Below are 23,855 nucleotides of genomic sequence, written 5' to 3'. Positions count from 1 at the left end.
TTAAAATATATTCTTCAGATTTTTTTTGACATATAAAAGTCATTTTAACATATTTTTACATAAATTTGTAATTGCGTTCCAAAAATGTCGATTTGTGTTTTTATAGACACGCAGTATATTTTCATATATTTTCATATATTTTGTAATAAAAATGCGTTTCAACATACAGAGTATATATATTTATTTATTTATTTATTTGAAATATATTGAATACGGCCAAAAATTGGAGGATTTCAAATATATTTTTTCTTCCAAATGTGGAATAATAATAATAGTATTAGGTATATCCAGGGGCGGACTGACAACTCATGGGGCCCCCGGGCAATAGGGGATCATGGGGCCCCTGTGTCCTTGCCCAACAAGGGCGGACTGACAACTCATGGGGCCCCCGGGCAATAGGGGATCATGGGGCCCCTGTGTCCTTGCCCAACAGGGGCAGACTGACAACTCATGGGGCCCCCGGGCAATAGGGGATCATGGGGCCCCTGTGTCCTTGCCCAACAGGGGCAGACTGACAACTCATGGGGCCCCCGGCAATAGGGGATCATGGGGCCCCTGTGTCCTTGCCCAACAGGGGCGGACTGACAACTTATGGGCCCCCGGGCAATAGGGGATCATGGGGCCCCTGTGTCCTTGCCCAACAGGGGCAGACTGACAACTCATGGGGCCCCCGGGCAATAGGGGATCATGGGGCCCCTGTGTTCTTGCCCAACAGGGGCGGACTGACAACTCATGGGGCCCCCGGCAATAGGGGATCATGGGGCCCCTGTGTCCTTGCCCAACAAGGGCGGACTGACAACTCATGGGGCCCCCGGGCAATAGGGGATCATGGGGCCCCTGTGTCCTTGCCCAACAAGGGCGGACTGACAACTCATGGGGCCCCCGGCAATAGGGGATCATGGGGCCCCTGTGTCCTTGCCCAACAGGGGCGGACTGACAACTTATGGGGCCCCGGGCAATAGGGGATCATGGGGCCCCTGTGTCTTTGCCCAACAGGGGCGGACTGACAACTCATGGGGCCCCCGGGCAATAGGGGATCATGGGGCCCCTGTGTTCTTGCCCAACAGGGGCGGACTGACAACTCATGGGGCCCCCGGCAATAGGGGATCATGGGGCCCCTGTGTCCTTACCCAACAGGGGCGGACTGACAACTTATGGGGCCCCGGGCAATAGGGGATCATGGGGCCCCTGTGTCTTTGCCCAACAGGGGCGGACTGACAACTCATGGGGCCCCCGGCAATAGGGGATCATGGGCCCCCTGTGTCCTTACCTAACAGGGGCGGACTGACAACTCATGGGGCCCCGGGCAATAGGGGATCATGGGGCCCCTGTGTCTTTGCCCAACAGGGGCGGACTGACAACTCATGGGGCCCCCGGCAATAGGGGATCATGGGGCCCCTGTGTCCTTGCCCAACAGGGGCGGATTGACAACTCATGGGGCCCTCGGGCAATAGGGGATCATGGGCCCCCTGTGTCCTTGCCCAAACTCAAAAAAGCCTATGAAAAAGGTACCAGGGGCATCTCATGGGGCCCCCTAGTGACCCCGGGCCCTCGGGCAGTGCCCGAGTTTCCAAATGGTCAGTCCGCCCCTGTCCTGGACATATATAGAATAACAAAACAACAACAAATAATGTACATAGTAAAGATAAGAATAATGATAACGATGTATTCTTGTATAGAGTAACAATGTAACTGATGATGACACAAATAACAATGTAACTGATGATGACACAAATAACAATGTAACTATTAATGACACAAATAACAATGTAACTGATGATGACACAAATAACAATGTAACTGATGATGACACAAATAACAATGTAACTGATGATGACACAAATAACAATGTAACTGATGACACAAATAACAATGTAACTGATGATGACACAAATAACAATGTAACTATTAATGACACAAATAACAATGTAACTGATGATGACACAAATAACAATGTAACTGATGATGACACAAATAACAATGTAACTGATGACACAAATAACAATGTAACTGATGATTACACAAATAACAATGTAACTGATGACACAAATAACAATGTAACTGATGATGACACAAATAACAATGTAACTGATGACACAAATAACAATGTAACTATTAATGACACAAATAACAATGTAACTGATGATGACACAAATAACAATGTAACTATTAATGACACAAATAACAATGTAACTGATGATGACACAAATAACAATGTAACTGATGATGACACAAATAACAATGTAACTGATGATGACACAAATAACAATGTAACTATTAATGACACAAATAACAATGTAACTGATGACACAAATAACAATGTAACTGATGATGACACAAATAACAATGTAACTGATGATGACACAAATAACAATGTAACTGATGATGACACAAATATTGTCCACAGAAATAATGTGAATGATATGAATAGTAACTATGTATCACTCAGATAGAAGCGGATAGAATTGGGTGTCAGGTTGTTACATTGTTACACTTGTTGCTGCGGCCGGCGGGTCACGTGCTCCTCGGTCAGCTGACTCCTCCCCCGGGCGGGTCACATGAGCAGGGAAGATGGCGGCGCGCGGTGCCGCTCTGCTGGTCGCTGTGGTGTCTCTGGTCGGTCCGCGGCCGGTCGGGGCGGATTGTGGCTGCGGATCGGCCAGCAGGGAGGGCGGAGCTCCCGGGGATCACACCCACCAGCAGGCGGCGGCCTTCAAATACTCCCGGGAGGCCAATGAGCGGAGAGGCGGGGTTAGCACAACTTGGGGGCGGGGTCTGAGGAGATAGGGGCGGGGTCTGGGGCAAAGTTTACCTGTTCCCCCTTATGGCAGTCCTTGGAGGGGGGATATGACTGTTATCAGATCTAGAGGGACTGGGGGAGGGGGACGATGGGGGACCCCAACCGACAGGAGACTGGACAGGATCTGGGGGGGGTTATGGGACCACAGGAACAGGAGGACAGTCCACTCTGGGGGGGGTGTTGGAGACAGGAGGGGGAGAACTAACCAATGGTTGGGGGCAGGAGAAAGGACCGATCAATGGCGTAATTGGTGGTGGGAGATGGAAGAGTGACCGGTAACTGTTGTGGGAGGCGGAGGAGGGACTGTTGTGGGAGGCGGAGGAGGGACTGTTGTGGGAGGAGGTGGAGGGACTGTTGTGGGAGGAGGTGGAGGGACTGTTGTGGGAGGAGGTGGAGGGACTGTTGTGGGAGGAGGTGGAGGGACTGTTGTGGGAGGAGGTGGAGGGACTGTTGTGGGAGGAGGTGGAGGGACTGTTGTGGGAGGCGGTGGAGGGACTGTTGTGGGAGGCGGAGGAGGGACTGTTGTGGAAGGAGGTGGAGGGACTGTTGTGGGAGGCGGAGGAGGGACTGTTGTGGGAGGCGTTGGAGGGACTGTCGTGGGAGGCGGTGGAGGGACTGTCGTGGGAGGCGGTGGAGGGACTGTCGTGGGAGGCGGAGGAGGGACTGTCGTGGGAGGCGGTGGAGGGACTGTCGTGGGAGGCGGTGGAGGGACTGTCGTGGGAGGCGGTGGAGGGACTGTCGTGGGAGGCGGAGGAGGGACTGTCGTGGGAGGCGGAGGAGGGACTGTCGTGGGAGGCGGTGGAGGGACTGTCGTGGGAGGAGGTGGAGGGACTGTCGTGGGAGGCGGTGGAGGGACTGTCGTGGGAGGCGGTGGAGGGACTGTCGTGGGAGGCGGAGGAGGGACTGTCGTGGGAGGCGGAGGAGGGAATGTCGTGGGAGGAGGTGGAGGGACTGTCGTGGGAGGCGGTGGAGGGACTGTCGTGGGAGGCGGAGGAGGGACTGTCGTGGGAGGAGGTGGAGGGACTGTCGTGGGAGGCGGTGGAGGGACTGTCGTGGGAGGCGTTGGAGGGACTGTCGTGGGAGGCGGTTGGAGGGACTGTCGTGGGAGGCGGTGGAGGGACTGTCGTGGGAGGCGGAGGAGGGACTGTCGTGGGAGGCGGTGGAGGGACTGTCGTGGGAGGCGGTGGAGGGACTGTCGTGGGAGGCGTTGGAGGGACTGTCGTGGGAGGCGGTGGAGGGAGGGACTGTCGTGGGAGGCGGTGGAGGGACTGTCGTGGGAGGCGGTGGAGGGACTGTCGTGGGAGGCGGAGGAGGGACTGTCGTGGGAGGAGGTGGAGGGACTGTCGTGGGAGGCGGTGGAGGGACTGTCGTGGGAGGCGGAGGAGGGACTGTCGTGGGAGGCGGTGGAGGGACTGTCGTGGGAGGCGGAGGAGGGACTGTCGTGGGAGGCGGTGGAGGGACTGTCGTGGGAGGCGGTGGAGGGACTGTCGTGGGAGGCGGAGGAGGGACTGTCGTGGGAGGCGGTGGAGGGACTGTCGTGGGAGGCGGAGGAGGGACTGTCGTGGGAGGCGGTGGAGGGAGGGACTGTCGTGGGAGGCGGGTGGAGGGACTGTCGTGGGAGGCGGTGGAGGACTGTCGTGGAGGCGGAGGAGGACTGTCGTGGGAGGCGGAGGAGGGACTGTCGTGGGAGGCGGTGGAGGGACTGTCGTGGGAGGACGGAGGAGGGACTGTCGTGGGAGGCGGAGGAGGGACTGTCGTGGGAGGCGGAGGAGGGACTGTCGTGGGAGGCGGTGGAGGGACTGTCGTGGGAGGCGGAGGAGGGACTGTCGTGGGAGGCGGTGGAGGGACTGTCGTGGGAGGCGTTGGAGGGACTGTCGTGGGAGGCGGTGGAGGGACTGTCGTGGGAGGCGGTGGAGGGACTGTCGTGGGAGGCGGAGGAGGGACTGTCGTGGGAGGCGGAGGAGGGACTGTCGTGGGAGGCGGTGGAGGGACTGTCGTGGGAGGAGGTGGAGGGACTGTCCGTGGGAGGCGGTGGAGGGACTGTCGTGGGAGGCGGAGGAGGGACTGTCGTGGGAGGCGGTGGAGGGACTGTCGTGGGAGGCGGAGGAGGGACTGTCGTGGGAGGCGGTGGAGGGACTGTCGTGGGAGGCGGTGGAGGGACTGTCGTGGGAGGCGGTGGAGGGACTGTCGTGGGAGGCGGAGGAGGGACTGTCGTGGGAGGCGGAGGAGGGACTGTCGTGGGAGGCGGTGGAGGGACTGTCGTGGGAGGCGGAGGAGGGACTGTCGTGGGAGGCGGTGGAGGGGACTGTCGTGGGAGGCGGAGGAGGGACTGTCGTGGGAGGCGGAGGAGGGACTGTCGTGGGAGGCGGTGGAGGGACTGTCGTGGGAGGCGGAGGAGGGACTGTCGTGGGAGGCGGAGGAGGGACTGTCGTGGGAGGCGGAGGAGGGACTGTCGTGGGAGGCGGTGGAGGGACTGTCGTGGGAGGCGGAGGAGGGACTGTCGTGGGAGGCGGTGGAGGGACTGTCGTGGGAGGCGGAGGAGGGACTGTCGTGGGAGGCGGTGGAGGGACTGTCGTGGGAGGCGGTGGAGGGACTGTCGTGGGAGGCGGAGGAGGGACTGTCGTGGGAGGCGGTGGAGGGACTGTCGTGGGAGGCGGTGGAGGGACTGTCGTGGGAGGAGGTGGAGGGACTGTCGTGGGAGGCGGTGGAGGGACTGTCGTGGGAGGAGGTGGAGGGACTGTCGTGGGAGGCGGTGGAGGGACTGTCGTGGGAGGAGGTGGAGGGACTGTCGTGGGAGGCGGTGGAGGGACTGTCGTGGGAGGCGGTGGAGGGACTGTCGTGGGAGGCGGTGGAGGGACTGTCGTGGGAGGCGGAGGAGGGACTGTCGTGGGAGGAGGTGGAGGGACTGTCGTGGGAGGCGGTGGAGGGACTGTCGTGGGAGGAGGTGGAGGGACTGTCGTGGGAGGCGGTGGAGGGACTGTCGTGGGAGGCGTTGGAGGGACTGTCGTGGGAGGAGGTGGAGGGACTGTCGTGGGAGGCGGTGGAGGGACTGTCGTGGGAGGCGGAGGAGGGACTGTCGTGGGAGGCGGTGGAGGGACTGTTGTGGAGGGACTGTTGTGGGAGGCGGTGGAGGGACTGTTGTGGGAGGCGGTGGAGGGACTGTCGTGGGAGGCGGGAGGAGGGACTGTCGTGGGAGGCGGTGGAGGGACTGTCGTGGGAGGCGGTGGAGGGACTGTCGTGGGAGGCGGTGGAGGGACTGTCGTGGGAGGCGGTGGAGGGACTGTCGTGGGAGGCGGAGGAGGGACTGTCGTGGGAGGCGGTGGAGGGACTGTCGTGGGAGGCGGTGGAGGGACTGTCGTGGGAGGCGGAGGAGGGACTGTCGTGGGAGGCGGTGGAGGGACTGTCGTGGGAGGCGGAGGAGGGACTGTCGTGGGAGGCGGAGGAGGGACTGTCGTGGGAGGCGGTGGAGGGACTGTCGTGGGAGGCGGTGGAGGGACTGTCGTGGGAGGCGGTGGAGGGACTGTCGTGGGAGGCGGAGGAGGGGTTGTCGTGGGAGGCGGAGGAGGGACTGTCGTGGGAGGCGGTGGAGGGACTGTCGTGGGAGGCGGAGGAGGGACTGTCGTGGGAGGCGGTGGAGGGACTGTCGTGGGAGGCGGTGGAGGGACTGTCGTGGGAGGCGGTGGAGGGACTGTCGTGGGAGGCGGTGGAGGGACTGTCGTGGGAGGCGGAGGAGGGACTGTCGTGGGAGGCGGTGGAGGGACTGTCGTGGGAGGCGGTGGAGGGACTGTCGTGGGAGGCGGTGGAGGGAATGTCGTGGGAGGCGGAGGAGGGACTGTCGTGGGAGGCGGAGGAGGGACTGTCGTGGGAGGCGGTGGAGGGACTGTCGTGGGAGGCGGTGGAGGGAATGTCGTGGGAGGCGGAGGAGGGACTGTCGTGGGAGGCGGAGGAGGGACTGTCGTGGGAGGCGGTGGAGGGACTGTCGTGGGAGGCGGAGGAGGGACTGTCGTGGGAGGCGGTGGAGGGACTGTCGTGGGAGGCGGTGGAGGGACTGTCGTGGGAGGCGGAGGAGGGACTGTCGTGGGAGGCGGTGGAGGGGTTGTCATGGGACGGGGAATTGTCTCCTCCGGCAGAATACAGTCCGATCCTCTCGTGTGATTTCTCCTAGATGGTCCTGCTGCCCTCCGGGGGGTTCACCATGGGGACGGATGACCCCGGAATCCCTCCAGATGGGGAGAGTCCAGCTCGGCGGGTTCACATTGATTCCTTTTATATGGACATCCATGAAGTCAGCAATGCCGAATTCTCCCGGTTTGTGGAGGCCAGCGGTCATGTGACTGAGGTGAGTGCCGACACCATCCAATAGCAGATATTTGGCCTCTGTAGACTGTTGATGGTCTGATGGTGACCCCGCGTTACCCCGATACCAATGGAGACGTCTTCAAGTAAATGTCCTGCCTTTTATCAGTCAGTGCGTCCTCTGCAAGTGTGGTCCTTCCACCCAGATATTAAACCTGCCCACTCAGCATCCTCCTGTCTAGTGTGGCCTCAATGGCCAATGCCAGCAATATTACTGGACAAGGACATGAGAGTGGGCGGAGCTTTTTGCCAATAAGTGGAACCTATTTCAGAGAGACACACAGAGGAAGGCGTACAGCACTTTTGTTAGGTTTTATACATAGATTTTTTTTTACCTGCTAAATGCCCTCTAAGATCTTGCGCAAACATTTTGGTCCCCTTACCCCCATCACGTCACAGTGCACCGTGAGCCTGATTTTAGATTTCAGTAGGTGTGCTATTTACAATGAATGTGCTCACCATATCGTGTCTCTGTGACGTGAGGGGTGTTTTCTTTCTGACATTTCTGTATGGATTGAATCCTGAGATGCAGTGTGGGGCCTGTGTCAGGTGGCCATGGCCCTCGTCTTCTTGGGGGGGGACCCTTATCATTGGTCGGGTACAAGGAGGTGACTCCTGTCATCTTATTTCCAGGCAGAGACGTTCGGGGACTCCTTTGTACTTGAAGGTCTGCTGAGTGAAGAAGTGAAGAGCGCGATTGATCAGGCGGTAAGTGAGATGTGGTCTGTCCTGGTCAAGAATGATGGGGTCACCTTATGATACAAGTCAGGGGCCCCAGGAGGGCGCGCTGTTCTCTCTCATTCTTTGTAAAACTAAAGCAGAAAAAGTGAGACCAGAAGTTATAAGAACCAATCAGAACTCTCCATAGACGGAGACCGGAAGTTTCTTTTTCATTATCATCTGTTCCACTTTTGTCTTATTTCCTGAATTAGTTTTTACGAATCTCCTTCAGTCTGTTATCCGTCTTCCTGTGTCGCCCCTTCGGCTGGACTTTCCATCCCTCTTCTTGGGTCCGTCCTTCCGTCCCTCTTCTTGGGTCTGTCTTTCCGTCCTTCTTCTTCAGTCCTCCTGTCTTCTTGGGTCCGTCTTTCCGTCCCTCTTCTTGGGTCCGTCTTTCCGTCCCTCTTCTTGGGTCCGTCTTTCCGTCCCTCTTCTTGGGTCCGTCTTTCCGTCCCTCTTCTTGGGTCCGTCTTTCCGTCCCTCTTCTTGGGTCTGTCTTTCCGTCCTTCTTCTTCAGTCCTCCTGTCTTCTTGGGTCCGTCTTTCCGTCCCTCTTCTTGGGTCCGTCTTTCTGTCCCTCTTCTTGGGTCCGTCTTTCCATCCTTCTTCTTCAGTCCTCCTGTCTTCTTGGGTCCGTCTTTCCGTCCCTCTTCTTGGGTCCGTCTTTCCGTCCCTCTTCTTGGGTCCGTCTTTCCGTCCCTCTTCTTGGGTCCGTCTTTCCGTCCCTCTTCTTGGGTCCGTCTTTCCGTCCCTCTTCTTGGGTCCGTCTTTCCGTCCCTCTTCTTGGGTCCGTCTTTCCGTCCCTCTTCTTGGGTCCGTCTTTCCGTCCCTCTTCTTGGGTCCGTCTTTCCATTCCTCTTCTTCAGTCCATCTGTCTTCTTGGGTCCATCTTTCCATCCTTCTTCTTCAGTCCATCCCTCTTCTTTGATCCGTCTTTCCATCCCTCTTCATGGGTCCATCTGTGAATGCAGGGTCTGGGAAGAGCGGATATAGTGAATGCAGGGTCCATCTTTCCACATCTTTCTCTGTCCCTCCGTCTCTCCTTTGGTCCCCCCGTCCCTCCTTTGGTCCCTCCGTCCCTCCTTTGGTCCCCCCGTCCCTCCTTTGGTCCCTCCGTCCCTCCTTTGGTCCCTCCGTCCCTCCTTTGGTCCCCCCGTCCCTCCTTTGGTCCCCCCGTCCCTCCTTTGGTCCCTCCTTTGGTCCCTCCGTCCCTCCTTTGGTCCCCCCGTCCCTCCTTTGGTCCCCCCGTCCCTCCTTTGGTCCCCCCGTCTCTCCTTTGGTCCCTCCGTCTCTCCTTTGGTCCCTCCGTCCCTCCTTTGGTCCCCCCGTCTCTCCTTTGGTCCCTCCGTCTCTCCTTTGGTCCCTCCGTCTCTCCTTTGGTCCCTCCGTCTCTCCTTTGGTCCCCCCGTCCCTCCTTTGGTCCCTCCGTCTCTCCTTTGGTCCCTCCGTCTCTCCTTTGGTCCCTCCGTCCCTCCTTTGGTCCCTCCGTCCCTCCTTTGGTCCCCCCGTCTCTCCTTTGGTCCCCCCGTCTCTCCTTTGGTCCCCCCGTCTCTCCTTTGGTCCCCCCGTCTCTCCTTTGGTCCCCCCGTCTCTCCTTTGGTCCCTCCGTCTCTCCTTTGGTCCCTCCGTCTCTCCTTTGGTCCGTGCGTCTCTCCTTTGGTCCGTGCGTCTCTCCTTTGGTCCCTCCGTCTCTCCTTTGGTCCCTCCGTCCCTCCTTTGGTCCCTCCGTCCCTCCTTTGGTCCCCCCGTCTCTCCTTTGGTCCCCCCGTCTCTCCTTTGGTCCCCCCGTCTCTCCTTTGGTCCCCCCGTCTCTCCTTTGGTCCCTCCGTCTCTCCTTTGGTCCGTCCGTCCCTCCTTTGGTCCCCCCGTCTCTCCTTTGGTCCCACCGTCTCTCCTTTGGTCCCTCCGTCTCTCCTTTGGTCCCTCCGTCTCTCCTTTGGTCCGTGTGTCTCTCCTTTGGTCCGTCCGTCTCTCCTTTGGTCCGTCCGTCTCTCCTTTGGTCCGTCCGTCCCTTCTTTGGTCCATCCATCCCTGTCCTCTTTTCTGTCTCCTTACAAAGGTCCGTCTGTCTGTATATCTTGTTCTGTCTGACTGGGAAGGTGAGTAGAAATGGGTCGGGGGTTGGGCTTTAAGACCCCGTAACCTTTACCTGGATGGTTACGGTGAGTCTCTTTGAGGTTCTTAGTGGTGTTGGGGCCCCGGAGGGATCCCTGAGCCCCCCCAAGGTTCCTCTTTATTCCTCAGAGTCTCATGACCGATCCCCCCCCGTGTGATCTGATTTCCATGTGTCGGGGGGGGGGTCTCTCACACACAGGTCCCAGGAATCCGTCTCCCGGTACAGACACTGCACTGTGCCGCATTCCTCCCATCCCTGACCCATCCTATATATCCGTTTATCCTCCGCCTGTTCGATCCGCCGGCTCGTCTGCAGAGGGATCTATAGAGCGTCGCACGGCGGCTCTGACCGATCTATTTATAATTCGATGGGCTCCATTATTCCGATGTGTAGGTGCAGCAAACACCGGTCTGTCATGGAATGTCACTAGTAATTGGCTTTCTATGTTTGTCTGAACCCGGCTATTCTATTCCTTGCAACCATGGCAATAGTACTGTGTGTGCACATAGAATTTCGTCCCCCCCACCCCCTCCCCCCCGCCACCACATGTAAATCTCTCTGTCTCTTTCTCTCCCCCCTTACCCCTTCCTCTCCCCCATTTCTGTAAAAGGGTGACAACATTCTTCATTCTGTAATGACATTGAGCAGCGTTGTCACACAGACGACAGGGTGGTCTTACATGCCGCAAACAAAGCCTAACTCCAGCTAACATGTTACAGTTGGAGTTGCAGAATTCCCTGCTGTAGGTGGAGGACATTTACATATTGTACCTCCTGAAGCCTGGCTGAAACCTCCCTGAGATGACATCATCCCATCCTGCCTTGTTGCTAGGACGTCACTAAGACATTCCCAGCTGACTCCAGCATGGAGGCTGAGCTGTTTCTGCCAGCTCCTAGTCTCATAATAACGATCAGGAGCCGGGAGACCTGGCTCCCGGTCACATGATCACTGTAATAGCCTGTGATTGGCACTGATCACACTGTAAGACCCGCCCCTGAACTGTTTCTCCTGAATACAGAAGACAATACATTATATCTTATGGGGGGGATACATTTTATCAGAGGGGGGGGGGGGATACATTGTATCTTATCAGAGGAGGGGGGAATACATTGTATCCTATCGGGGGGGGGGGAATACATTGTATCCTATCGGGGATGGGGGGGAATACATTGTACCCTATCGGGGATGGGGGGGAATACATTGTATCCTATCAGAGGGGGGGAATACATTGTATCCTATCGGGGATGGGGGGGAATACATTGTATCCTATCGGGGATGGGGGGGGGGGGAATACATTGTACCCTATCAGAGGGGGGGAATACATTGTATCCTATCAGAGGGGGGGGGGAATACATTGTATCCTATTAGGAAAGGGGGGGGGGGAATACATTGTATCCTATCGGGGGGAGGAAACATTGTATCCTATCGGGGGGAGGAAACATTGTACCCTATCGGGGGGGGAATACATTGTACCCTAACGGGGGGGGTACATTGTCTTCTATCGGGGGGGGGGGGGTACATTGTCTCCTATCAGAGGGGGGGGGTACATTGTATCTTATCAGAAGGGGGGGTACATTGTCTCCTATTGGGGAGGGGATACATTGTATCCTAATGGGGGGGGATACATTGTATCCTATCAGGAAAGGGGGGGGGGAATACATTGTATTATATCAGGAAAGGGGGGGGGATACATTGTATCCTATCGGGGGGAGGAAACATTGTATCCTATTGGGGGGGGGAATACATTGTACCCTAACGGGGGGGGGGGTACATTGTCTCCTATCGGGGGGGGGGGGGGGGGGTACATTGTCTACTATCAGAGGGGGGGGGGGTACATTGTATCTTATCAGAAGGGGGGGTACATTGTCTCCTATTGGGGAGGGGATACATTGTATCCTAATGGGGGGGGATACATTGTATCCTATCAGGGGGGAATACATTGTATCCTAACGGGGGAGGGGGGGGGAATACATTGTATCCTATCAGAAGGGAATTATTAATAATTCCTTCAATGTATTCCTCTAAGTACACGCAGTGCCAGTACCTGCATGTGACCCGGTATCAGGGTATTGGCCTCTTGCAATCTCTCAGCAGAGCTCAGACTGGGAGAGGGAGAAGCAGCACACAGAGTAAGGGATGTGCTGATTGGAGAAGACAGCAGAGAGATGGGCTCATCTCAATTTAACTGTCCAATCAGAGGCAGGGGAGGTACAAGACCTGTACGTGTTACTGAACATCAGAGAGAAAGAAAGGTCCCCTGTGCTGTGCTGTGTGACAGAGCTGTGTAAATCCCAGGACTGGATGGACCTTGTGTGCGGTTCAGCTTTAAGATAAGCGCGTCCTCCGCCGGTCTTTAGTTCCCGTCTGCTGCTTCTCGGCTCAACTTGAATTTTGATTAGCTGCGCCTTTCCTCGGGGGGCGCCGCGTCCCTCGGCTAATTATCATTTGTGCTAATTAGATGGCGGGCAATTATAAGTGCGCTGTCCTGCGGGGACTCGGGGCGTGTCCTGCGGGGACTTCATAACGCCATTTATAACACATGACACAATTGACATGACACAAAAAACATGCCCCCCCCCGAGAACGTTCCGTGTCTGTACATCCCCTTATACCGCGAGGCTCCGTGTTTGTGACACGCATGTGGCGGGAAGCATGAGGAGATGGAGAGGCGGCGCGGCGTACCGTTGCTGTCTTTTCTGCTTTCCTGGAGCTGATTGGCCGGCGGGCAGCTTCTGCTCCACATGTAGAGGAGATTGTGCGGCTCCTGCGACACGCGGCTCATTTCATGCCTCAGAGGAGCGGCGGAGGAGATTCGTAGAGACACATCGCCTTGGTAATGTCACCGTATCCTTTTCTGTTCTTCAGGTCGCGGCTGCACCCTGGTGGCTGCCGGTGAAAGGAGCAGACTGGAGGCATCCGGAGGGGCCCGATTCCGACATCGCCAACAGGTACTGTAGAGAAGTACAAAACCCATCCACAGGGATGGAAAACCAAAGGAGTTTATGTCTATTGAAGTGAAACATTTCATTATGGATGGAGTAAGGGAGAGAACCCCTGTCAGGTGTCCCCAATGGAGAGATTTCCCTTCACTTCCTGTCCTGTAGCTAAAAACAGGAAGTGAGAGAAAATCCTCCCCTTCAGTCCTGCACAGGTGTACCGGCTCCTCCCCTTCAGTCCTGCACAGGTGTACCGGCTCCTCCCCTTCAGTCTTGCACAGGTGTACCGGCTCCTCCCCTTCAGTCTTGCACAGGTGTACCGGCTCCTCCCCTTCAGTCTTGCACAGGTGTACCGGCTCCTCCCCTTCAGTCTTGCACAGGTGTACCGGCTCCTCCCCTTCAGTCTTGCACAGATGTACCGGCTCCTCCCCTTCAGTCTTGCACAGGTGTACCGGCTCCTCCCCTTCAGTCTTGCACAGATGTACCGGCTCCTCTGCGCATTCCTCTGCACCCAGCACATGGTGAGGATGAAGAAATGGGGACCGCTGTGTCAGCAGAATGGTCTTCCCAGGGAGCGGCGATATGGGTCTAATATACACAATGTGCTGTGTGAGATGTCTGACACCCATTCCCATGTGACAGTATACAGCATCCATGTGACAGTATACAGCATCCATGTGACGGTATACAGCAACCATGTCACAGTATACAGCAACCATGTCACAGTATACAGCAACCATGTGACGGTGATCAGACTGTACATTGTAACTTTGTAGAAGGAGGAGGAGGCATTTCCTCAGTCTCCCCTCCCCCAGTGATCAGACTGTACATTGTAAATTTGTAGGAGGAGGAGGCATTTCCTCAGTCTCCTCCCCAGTGATTAGACTGTACATTGTAACTTTGTAGCAAGTCACAAGGTGAGAGGCAGGGGCTGATCTGTGTCAGACATCTGTGAACACACAATGTATACAATATACTTTCTCATGAATCTCCCTCAGTGTTGCCCCGTCTGGGTAGTTGGCAGTAAGTTGATGATCTCCCCGGATGTGCCGGATTGGATGCGGCTCTGTAGAAGTCGATGTCTTTGGTTATTCGTTTCTCTTCTGTCACTGGCAGGATGGATCATCCGGTTCTTCACGTTTCCTGGAACGATGCCGTCACTTTCTGTACCTGGGCCGGGAAGCGTCTTGCGACTGAGGCGGAGTGGGAGTACGCCTGCCGGGGCGGCCTGGAGAACAGGTGAGGGGCCCTCCTTCCTCTGTGTGACACAGCCGATCGACCGCAGCAACATTCGACCCAGCCAGAAACTCCAAAGCACTTTTAGAAACGCCGTTCTGACCGCCAATAAATATCTTCAGGATTTAAAATCCAGTGATGGAAGGACCTCCCCCCAGGATCCCGTGTGATACATTGTCTGTTATTTCCTGTTAATAGGACCAGGGGGCGCTATGGCTGCTCCTTCCCCATCCACACCGGTCTAGTCCCGCCCCCTGCGCAGATCATTGTGAAGTAGCGAAGTCGTAATTACGTTGTCACTCACTGTTGTGGGAGGAGCCCAGTATCTGAGCCTGTCCCTCCTACTAACATAGTTTAATATGATTGGCAGGTGAGTCTCCAGGTTTCCCCCTCCCGCCATGACATCACAGCTTGATTGACAGGTCAGGAGACTCCAGGCCTGCCCCGCCCACCATGACATGACACCTTGATTGACAAGTTCTCCAGACTCCAGGTCTGCCCCGCCTACCATGACCACACCTTGATTGACAGGTCAGGAGACTCCAGATCTGCCCCGCCTACCATGACTACACCTTGATTGACAGGTCAGGAAACTCCAGATCTGTCCCGCCCACCATGACATGACACCTTGATTGGCAGGTCAGGAGACTCCAGGTCTGCCCCGCCCACCATGACATGACACCTTGATTGGCAGGTCAGGAGACTCCAGGTCTGCCCCGCCCACCATGACATGACACCTTGATTGGCAGGTCAGGAGACTCCAGGTCTGACCCGCCCATTCTCCTGGAAGTATGAGTGCTGCAGTGATACCGCCTCCCTGTGCCGGCCCATCAGTGATGACATCACAGACTTTACATCATTCACTCCAGAACGAAGAGAACATTAACCTTTTCCTGTCTGTATGGAGAGCTAGGATTGGTCCGAACCATCCTGGAGTTCAGTTCTAATCCTCGTCACATGACGTCATCGGTTCCGGTTCTCATAGTGTCGGTGGGGTAGGAGTTTGGTTTGTGCCGGCGGAACCTCAAGCAGTGTTTACATTCAGTGATTAGCGGGGTTGTTCTTTAACCTGATTTCTGCCAGCAGCACTCATAGTCATGGCCATCCTCCAGCTTCAGTCAGCGGCGTGTCTGCAGGCTGGGGGTGTGACTTCACTGGCTGTGTCTGTGTTCTGGGTCAGTGAAGCTGAAGGATCCCCCCCCCCTCCCTCCAGGGTAGTAAAGGATCCCCCCCCTCCAGGGTAGTAAAGGATCCCCCTCCAGGGGTAGTGAAGGATCCCCCCCCCCTCCAGGGTAGTGAAGGATCCCCCCCCCTCCAGGGTAGTGAAGAATCCCCCCCCTCCAGGGTAGTGAAGGATCCCCCCCCCCTCCAGGGTAGTGAAGGAATCCCCCCCCCCTCCAGGATTGTGAAGGATCCCCCCCCCTCCAGGGTAGTGAAGGATCCCCCCCCCCTCCAGGATTGTGAAGTATCCCCCCCCCCTCCAGGGTAGTGAAGGATCCCCTCCAGGATTGTGAAGGATCCCCCCCCCTCCAGGATAGTGAAGGATCCCCCTCCAGGATAGTGAAGGATCCCCCCCCCCCTCCAGGATTGTGAAGGATCCCCCCCCCCTCCAGGGTAGTGAAGGATCCCCCCCCCTCCAGGATTGTGAAGGATCCCCCCCCCCCTCCAGGATAGTGAAGGATCCCCCTCCAGGATAGTGAAGGATCCCCCCCCCCTCCAGGGTAGTGAAGGATGTGAGCGGGTGGTCTGTGCTCCTCTCCGTGTCCTTGGAGTGACTCCATCATTGCCGGCCCGGTGAAGGTTCTGCCAAACGTTCCGTCATCCCGGCAGCCGGTTATCAGAGAACCCTCGTTGTCCTCTCCAGGATGTTCATCCTAAATATAGCGACACGTTCCGCTCATCGCAGGAAGACGCCGAGAATCCTCCAATTATAGATCTCATTACTAATTCCATTGCCAGAAATCGCCATCAATGTGTGTCCAGAAAATCCTCCCTCCGCCCTTCACAGAGAGGTCTGTCCATCCTTCCCCTCGTCCTTGTCCTGCTCACAGCGCCATTTGTGCAGCCGAACTCCGGCCTTCCCCTCTTCTGTCCTCCCTCCACCCCCCCCTTCAGTCTTCTATCCCCCCTCCATCCCCCCCTTCAGTCTTCTGTCCTCCCTCCATCCCCCCCTTCAGTCTTCTGTCCTCCCTCCACCCCCCCCAACCTTCGGTCTTCTGTCCTCCCCCCCCTCAGTCTTCTGTCCTCCCTCCATCCCCCCTTCTGTCCTCCCTCCCACCCCCCCCCACCTTCAGTCTTCTATCCTCCCTCCATTCCCCCCCCCCCCTTCAGTCTTCTGTCCTCCCTCCATCCCCCCCTTCAGTCTTCTGTCCTCCTCCATCCCCCCCTTCAGTCTTCTGTCCTCCCTCCATCCCCCCCTTCAGTCTTCTATCCTCCCTCCCACCCCCCCCTTCAGTCTTCTGTCCCTCCCTCCATCCCCCCCTTCAGTCTTCTGTCCTCCCTCCATCCCCCCCTTCAGTCTTCTGTCCTCCCTCCACCCCCCCCAACCTTCGGTCTTCTGTCCTCCCCCCCCCTCAGTCTTCTGTCCTCCCTCCATCCCCCCTTCTGTCCTCCCTCAACCCCCCCCCCACCTTCAGTCTTCTGTCCTCCCTCCACCCCCCCCCCACCTTCAGTCTTCTATCCTCCCTCCATTCCCCCCCCCCTTCAGTCTTCTATCCTCCTCCATCCCCCCCTTCAGTCTTCTGTCCTCCCTCCATCCCCCCTTCAGTCTTCTGTCCTCCCTCCATCCCCCCTTCAGTCTTCTATCCCCCCTCCATCCCCCCCTTCAGTCTTCTGTCCTCCCTCCATCCCCCCTTCAGTCTTCTGTCCTCCCTCCCTCCCCCTTCAGTCTTCTGTCCTCCCTCCATCCCCCCCTTCAGTCTTCTGTCTTCCCTCCATCCCCCCCCTTCAGTCTTCTGTCCTCCCTCCATCCCCCCCCTTCAGTCTTCTGTCCTCCCTCCATCCCCCCCTTCAGTCTTCTGTCCTCCCTCCATCCCCCCCTTCAGTCTTCTGTCCTCCCTCCATCCCCCTTCAGTCTTCTGTCCTCCCTCCACCCCCCCCCCTCAGTCTTCTATCCTCCTTTCACCCCCCCCCCCTTCAGTCTTCTATCCTCCCTCCATCCCACCCTTCAGTCTCCTATCCTCCTCCATCCCCCCTTCAGTTCTTCTATCCCCTCTCCATCCCCCCTTCAGTCTTCTATCCCCCTCCATCCCCCCTTCAGTCTTCTATCCCCCCTCCATCCCCCCCTTCAGTCTTATATCCCCCCTCCATCCCCCCCTTCAGTCTTATATCCCCTCTCCATCCCCCCTTCAGTCTTCTATCCCCCCTCCATCCCCCCCTTCAGTCTTATATCCCCTCTCCATCCCCCCTTCAGTCTTATATCCCCCCTCCAGTCTTCTATCCCCCCTTCAGTCTTATATCCCCCCTCCATCCCTCCCTTCAGTCTCCTATCCCCTCTCCATCCCCCCCTTCAGTCTTATATCCCCCCCTCCATCCCCCCTTCAGTCTTCTATCCCCCCTCCATCCCCCCTTCAGTCTTCTATCCCCCCTCCATCCCCCCCATCACAGAGCGATCTGATTGGCTGGATACATAAAGTCCATATAAAGTCACTTTGTATGGGGCGTCTGTGCAGGGGATGGTTGTCACTCGGATCGCAGTTTGTGGTGGTTGTCGGATTGTTGCGGATTTCTTCCTGACTTGTCTTCTCTCCCCAAGACTCTTCCCCTGGGGGAACAAGCTGGAGCCGAAGGGTCAGCATTTGGCCAACGTGTGGCAAGGAGACTTCCCGACCACCAACACCGGGGAGGACGGATATGTGAAGACCGCGCCGGTAACTTCCCCGGGGGGGGGGGGGGGGCACTGGATGTACGGTTGGATGAATAGTTGTACATATAGGTGCTTTGTCTGTAATATGTGGGGGTGACAGCGGGGTGTCGGATGTTCTCTGCAGGTCACAGCGTTCCCCCCCAATGGTTTTGGACTTTACAATATGGTGGGAAACGCCTGGGAATGGACGGCGGACTGGTGGACCACCCAACACTCAGCGGATGAAGCGCACAACCCGGTGAGTCACCCGGATGTCCCCATTGAGTGGCTCGGTGGTCACATGTTGTGCTCATCTCCTGCCAACTGTCTGTGAGTGTTTAGTATCCCCCCCTTCAGTCTTCTATCCTCCCTCCATCCCCCCTTCAGTCTTCTATCCTCCCTCCATCCCCCCCTTCAGTCTTCTATCCTCCCTCCATCCCCCCCTTCAGTCTTCTATCCTCCCTCCACCCCCCCCCCCTTCAGTCTCCTATCCTCCCTCCACCCCCTCCCCCTTCAGTCTTCTATCCTCCCTCCATCCCCCCCTTCAGTCTCATATCCTCTCTCCATCCCCCCCTTCAGTCTTCTATCCCCACTCCACCCCCCCCCCCCTTCAGTCTTCTATCCCCACTCCACCCCCCCCCTTCAGTCTCCTATCCTCTCTCCATCCCCCCCTTCAGTCTCCTCTCCTTTCTCCATCCCCCCTCTTCAGTCTCCTCTCCTCTCTCCATCCCCCCCTTCAGTCTCCTCTCCTCTCTCCATCCCCCCCCTTCAGTCTCCTATCCTCTCTCCATCCCCCCCTTCAGTCTCCTCTCCTCTCTCCATCCCCCCCTTCAGTCTCCTCTCCTCTCTCCATCCCCCCCTTCAGTCTCCTCTGCTCTCTCCATCCCCCCTTCAGTCTTCTCTCCTCTTTCCATCCCCCCCTTCAGTCTTCTCTCCTCTTTCCATCCCCCCCTTCAGTCTTCTCTCCTCTTTCCATCCCCCCCCTTCAGTCTTCTCTCCTCTTTCCATCCCCCCCCTTCAGTCTTCTCTCCTCTTTCCATCCCCCCTTCAGTCTTCTATCCTCCCTCCGTCCCCCCCTTCAGTCTTCTATCCTCCCTCCGCCCCCCCCTTCAGTCTTCTATCCTCCCTCCATCCCCCCTTCAGTCTTCTATCCTCCCTCCATCCCCCCCTTCAACTTGGTTGTAACTCTTTTGGTTTTCATTTCTGTGCAGAAAGGTCCGATCTCCGGGAAGGACAAAGTGAAGAAGGGCGGCTCTTACATGTGCCACAAGGTGAGTGGTGATGGGCGCCATTTGGTGTGATTGGACAGATCCTTCCCGATTCTGATCCTCTCCTTCTCCTCTCAGTCCTATTGCTATAGGTACCGCTGCGCAGCTCGCAGTCAGAACACCCCGGATAGCTCCGCCTCCAATCTCGGCTTCCGCTGCGCTGCAGACGCCAAGTAGCCCAGCCGAAGGGCGGCAGCACCGCACGTTGTAGCCAATCACAGGACGGGACATCCGTGTGTAAAATCCAATCAAACTTGAAGATTTAGAGTCGTTTCATTTGTCTTCAACCACAGCAGCCAATCAGAAAAGTACCAAAGAGCACCTGTCACGGAGCTGCAATGGCGGCCATTTCCTATATCCCCGTCACTTGTACCACAGCGACATTCCAGGCCAATGATTGGGCTCCGGGTGGGACGGACCTATGGTGCACAGGTACGATTTAAAGGGGGATTCAGGCTGCGTTCCCACTATTGCCACTTGTTACATAGTTACATATATAGTTACATAGTTAGTCTGGCTGAAAAAAGACAAAAGTCCATCCAGTTCAACTATAGAAAAAAAGAAAAGTTATAATCCTCCACCCACAGTGGATCCAGAGGAAGGGAAAGAAACCCAGCAAAGCACGATCCAATTGGCTCCTGCAGGGAAAATATTCCTTCCTGATCCCCCGAGAGCCAATCGGATATTCCCTGGATCAATAATCGGATATTCCCGGGATCAATAATCGGATATTCCCGGGATCAATAATCGGATATTCCCTGGATCAATAATCGGATATTCCCTGGATCAATGTTCGGATATTCCCGGGATCAATCATCGGATATTCCCGGGATCAATAATCGGATATTCCCGGGATCAATAATCGGATATTCCCGGGATCAATAATCGGATATTCCCGGGATCAATAATCGGATATTCCCGGGATCAATAATCGGATATTCCCGGGATCAATAATCGGATATTCCCGGGATCAATAATCGGATATTCCCTGGATCAACGTTCCCTATAAATGTTCTATCCAGTTATATTCTGTGTATCCAAGAAAGGATCCAGGACTTTCCTACAGCAATCCACTGATTGGCCACACCCAACTCTGGAGGGAGTCTATTCCACATTCTCAGCTCTTACTGTGAAGAAACCTTTCCGTGTTTGGAGATGACATTTCTTTTCCTCCAGACGTAAAGAGCGCCCCCTTGTCCTCTGTGATGACCTCAGGGGGAATGACTCTACGCACACATGAAGTCACAGCCCATTGACTTCAAAGGCACCCAATCAAATCGATGCAACTTAGTCCCAGCGATTTTGAAAAGCTGCCTGCACTGCTTTGCTGCAACTTTGATCCAGAGAGTGTAAAGTCGGATCAAATTTGCACCCCAAGGCTCCTTTCACACCAGTGTGACTCTAAAGTTGCACGATTATCAGTGCGAATGACTGCACTCTATGCCATGCGAGTCGCAGGAACGTCCTATCAAAATGCAGGAACCTTTTTTTTTTAAAAGTCACCTTGACTTTGGTCGCCCAGATTGGGACGCCCAGATTGGGTCGCCCAGATTGGGTCGCACAGATTGGGACGCACAGATTGGGTCGCACAGATTGGGACGCCCAGATTGGGTCGCCCAGATTGGGTCGCCCAGATTGGGTCGCACAGATTGGGTCGCCCAGATTGGGTCGCACAGATTGGGTCGCACAGATTGGGACGCCCAGATTGGGTCGCCCAGATTGGGTCGCCCAGATTGGGTCGCACAGATTGGGACGCACAGATTGGGACGCACAGATTGGGTCGCACAGATTGGGTCGCACAGATTGGGACGCACAGATTGGGTCGCACAGATTGGGTCGCACAGATTGGGTCGCACAGATTGGGATGCACAGATTGGGTCGCACAGATTGGGACGCACAGATTGGGTCGCCCAGATTGGGTCGCCCAGATTGGGACGCACAGATTGGGTCGCACAGATTGGGTCGCACAGATTGGGTCGCACAGATTGGGTCGCACAGATTGGGATGCACAGATTGGGTCGCACAGATTGGGACGCACAGATTGGGTCGCCCAGATTGGGACGCACAGATTGGGACGCACAGATTGGGTCGCACAGATTGGGACGCCCAGATTGGGTCGCACAGATTGGGTCGCACAGATTGGGACGGGCGCCATTGAAATAACTGGGTTTCGTCATTATATATAAATGTCCCCAGCACACCGCGGATCTCCAAGAAGGGTCGAAGCTTTAATCCGCACTCATAGCTACAGCAAAGCACCGTTTCAGCGTCCCGAAGGACCCCTTCATCAGGTGTCGCTAGTCGCAGGACAAGGCGGCACGAGTGTGAAAGGAGCCTTAATTGTCCACCTTTGGAGTCGCATTAGTGGGAACGTAGACTCAGGCAATCGAATCTCCAGACCCCCATTGGCTCCTGGCAGACATCAAGACCTCCGACCAGCTCACAGTTCAGATCATGCTGCAATACCAGAATTCACCAGAAAAAGCAAGGGGGGCGCTCTATGATGCAGAATTTCTGATCAAAGTGGGATCTGGAATAGCTGCCTGTGTTAGAGCACCCTGATGACTTTGCCCTGCATTGACCCCCCCCCCCCCCCCCCCCCGCTCCCCATCCAAGCTAGCTTTGCTCCATTCTGAGTGCAGCCACAAGAGAACACACAGAAGAAACGGTTGCTGCAGAGATCGTTTTATTCCAGGCAGGGAGGTCGATGTCAGAACAAAGCCATGTCCTCAGACAGACAGATTCTGCAACTACCTCACACACAGCGCCTCCCTGCTGGTGAAATCTGGTATCTCAGCTGACGGCTGTTTTTTGCAGCCTGTGATGCAGGATGGATGTTTTTCTGTCTCAGGATGTGGGACCCCCCACTGCGTACAGAAAGCCCCAACCAAACAGGGCATCTCAGCTTTTTATTTGAAGACCCCTTTAAATTGCATCTGTGCCACCACTGGTGCAATCAGCCCCGGGGTCACCTGTGAAGAATGACATACCTGTGATATAAGAGGCAGTATACTTACCCTTCCATGGCCTCTCTGTTCAAGAGATACTTTTTTGGGGGTTGTGGAGTACCTCCTCCCCTGCCGCACGCTGTGGTTTCTCCCGCTGTATGGGGATGTATGGGCTGGCGGGAGGAACCATTGCCTGTGGTGGGGGAAATGGGGATTTGACTGCTCAGGCTGCGGAATGTGTGCATTTCAATTGACAGGACACCAGGTCAGTATAGAATGGTTTTGTTCCAGGTATGTAGTCACCACAGGTGACTCCGGGGTAACAAAGGTCCCTTTAAGGGACGCTCACCCTGCCACCCTTGCCAGCACTACTGTTAGTCATGTGACAGTGGTCAGGCCCACCTATTGGCTGCTAGACCTCAGACATGGGAGGAGGTCACATTCCCCCCGGTACCCATGCTGGTGTGGTGGGTGTCAGTGGGGTCCGGGTCCCCTTTGCACAGGCGCCATCAACTTGTTCCCAATGGGGAGGGTGGCTGACCCAACACCAGACCGGTAAGCTCGATGCTGATTGGCCGTCGTGGTTTGATGGACATTTTTGATGAAGAATTGTCAGTGCTGGCACTGTAATCATGGAAGGCTGCCACTGCTGACCTCTGAGGATGCCGTCTGCCTGGCTGTCATGGTGAGCCTCATGCTTCAATTCACCAACTAGAAGGATTTCAGATCTGCAGGCCTGTTTATTGGACACTCGGAAGGTACTGATAATGGGGGGGGGGGGGGGGGCAATATGACAGCCAGGCAGCCAGCATTTCCAGCCTACCGATGACATGTATTTTAAAGCGTCAGTCCACCGTACAGCTGGATCCATTTATGGTGTCAGTGGCTCAAATCGGCCCCATCGACTGCAGGGAAATCTGCTCTTAGTCTCACTCCTGGTGCTGAAGTCTCAGCAGGCAAGGAGCGCCTCCCTTTCCCAGCTGGCAGAGAATTCAGCAGGAGTGAGACTAATGGAGGAAAGGCCACGCGAGGAGCTGCAGGAAATCGAGTGCCTGTGGCTCAGCCAAGTCCCCATCCACATATAAATGCATCCAGTGGGTGGCGCCGTCTGAGCGGTTTTAGGTGGACCTGACCCAGTGATTTGTATTTCCTGCCTTCTGTACAGAAATTGTATGAATAAAGTTATTTTTGTGATTATTTTTTTTTCGTGGTCACCTCTTGCTGTGTGTGGGGGGGGGGGGAGGGGAGGAGAGAGGGGCCCCGTCAGGAAGCAGTGACAGGGATGGGTTATGGGGGTGGATTCCCGGACGCCCCTCGGTGCTATAATAAGCCGCGGCTCTTTAGAAGACGCAGCTGTGCGGCTGCCTGCTGGAGGAAGAGACGACGCACATTGTACGCAGGAATAAAGATTCATTTGTTACAGAGACCCTCGCCAGCGCTGTAGATCCTCCCACGACCGGCAGCCATCATTCTCAGGACGGCGGGGGATGCATTGTATTCCATCGGAAATGATCCCGGCCTTCCATCTCCTCCGAGGTTCACCAAGCCATGTGTTGTATAGTATCAGTGATAGATACGGACGAATCCTCGAAGAAATTCCACATAACGATTTTATACACAAATATCAGAGAG

The 23,855-nt window shown here is 56.2% G+C and overlaps 1 protein-coding gene across 3 annotated transcripts; it reads left to right on the top strand.

The window, feature by feature from the left end:
- The first annotated feature begins 2,534 nt into the window (after positions 1 to 2,534).
- On the top strand, positions 2,535 to 23,420 carry SUMF1 (sulfatase modifying factor 1). 3 transcript variants are annotated; one of them, XM_089666893.1, is made up of 9 exons: positions 2,535 to 2,751; positions 6,966 to 7,139; positions 7,790 to 7,864; positions 12,857 to 12,939; positions 14,044 to 14,166; positions 17,918 to 18,032; positions 18,153 to 18,337; positions 19,219 to 19,278; positions 19,354 to 23,420. In XM_089666893.1, exons 1-8 carry the CDS (start codon positions 2,572 to 2,574, stop codon positions 19,247 to 19,249), a joined length of 966 nt encoding a protein of 321 aa, XP_089523019.1. In that variant the 5' UTR covers positions 2,535 to 2,571; the 3' UTR covers positions 19,250 to 19,278; positions 19,354 to 23,420. The 3 variants fall into 3 exon arrangements, with proteins under 3 accessions (XP_089523019.1, XP_089523018.1, XP_089523020.1); XM_089666892.1 differs by having other exon boundaries at positions 2,536 to 2,751; positions 18,153 to 18,266; XM_089666894.1 differs by lacking the exon at positions 2,535 to 2,751 and adding an exon at positions 3,034 to 3,075 and having other exon boundaries at positions 18,153 to 18,266.
- The last annotated feature ends 435 nt before the right edge of the window (positions 23,421 to 23,855 follow it).

The sequence above is a fragment of the Staurois parvus genome, unplaced genomic scaffold (assembly GCF_062004578.1).
Source record: "Staurois parvus isolate SC_StPar_1 unplaced genomic scaffold, SC_StPar_1.0 ptg002889l, whole genome shotgun sequence".
Lineage (NCBI taxonomy): Eukaryota > Metazoa > Chordata > Amphibia > Anura > Ranidae > Staurois > Staurois parvus.
This window is presented reverse-complemented; position numbering and strand designations above follow the sequence as displayed.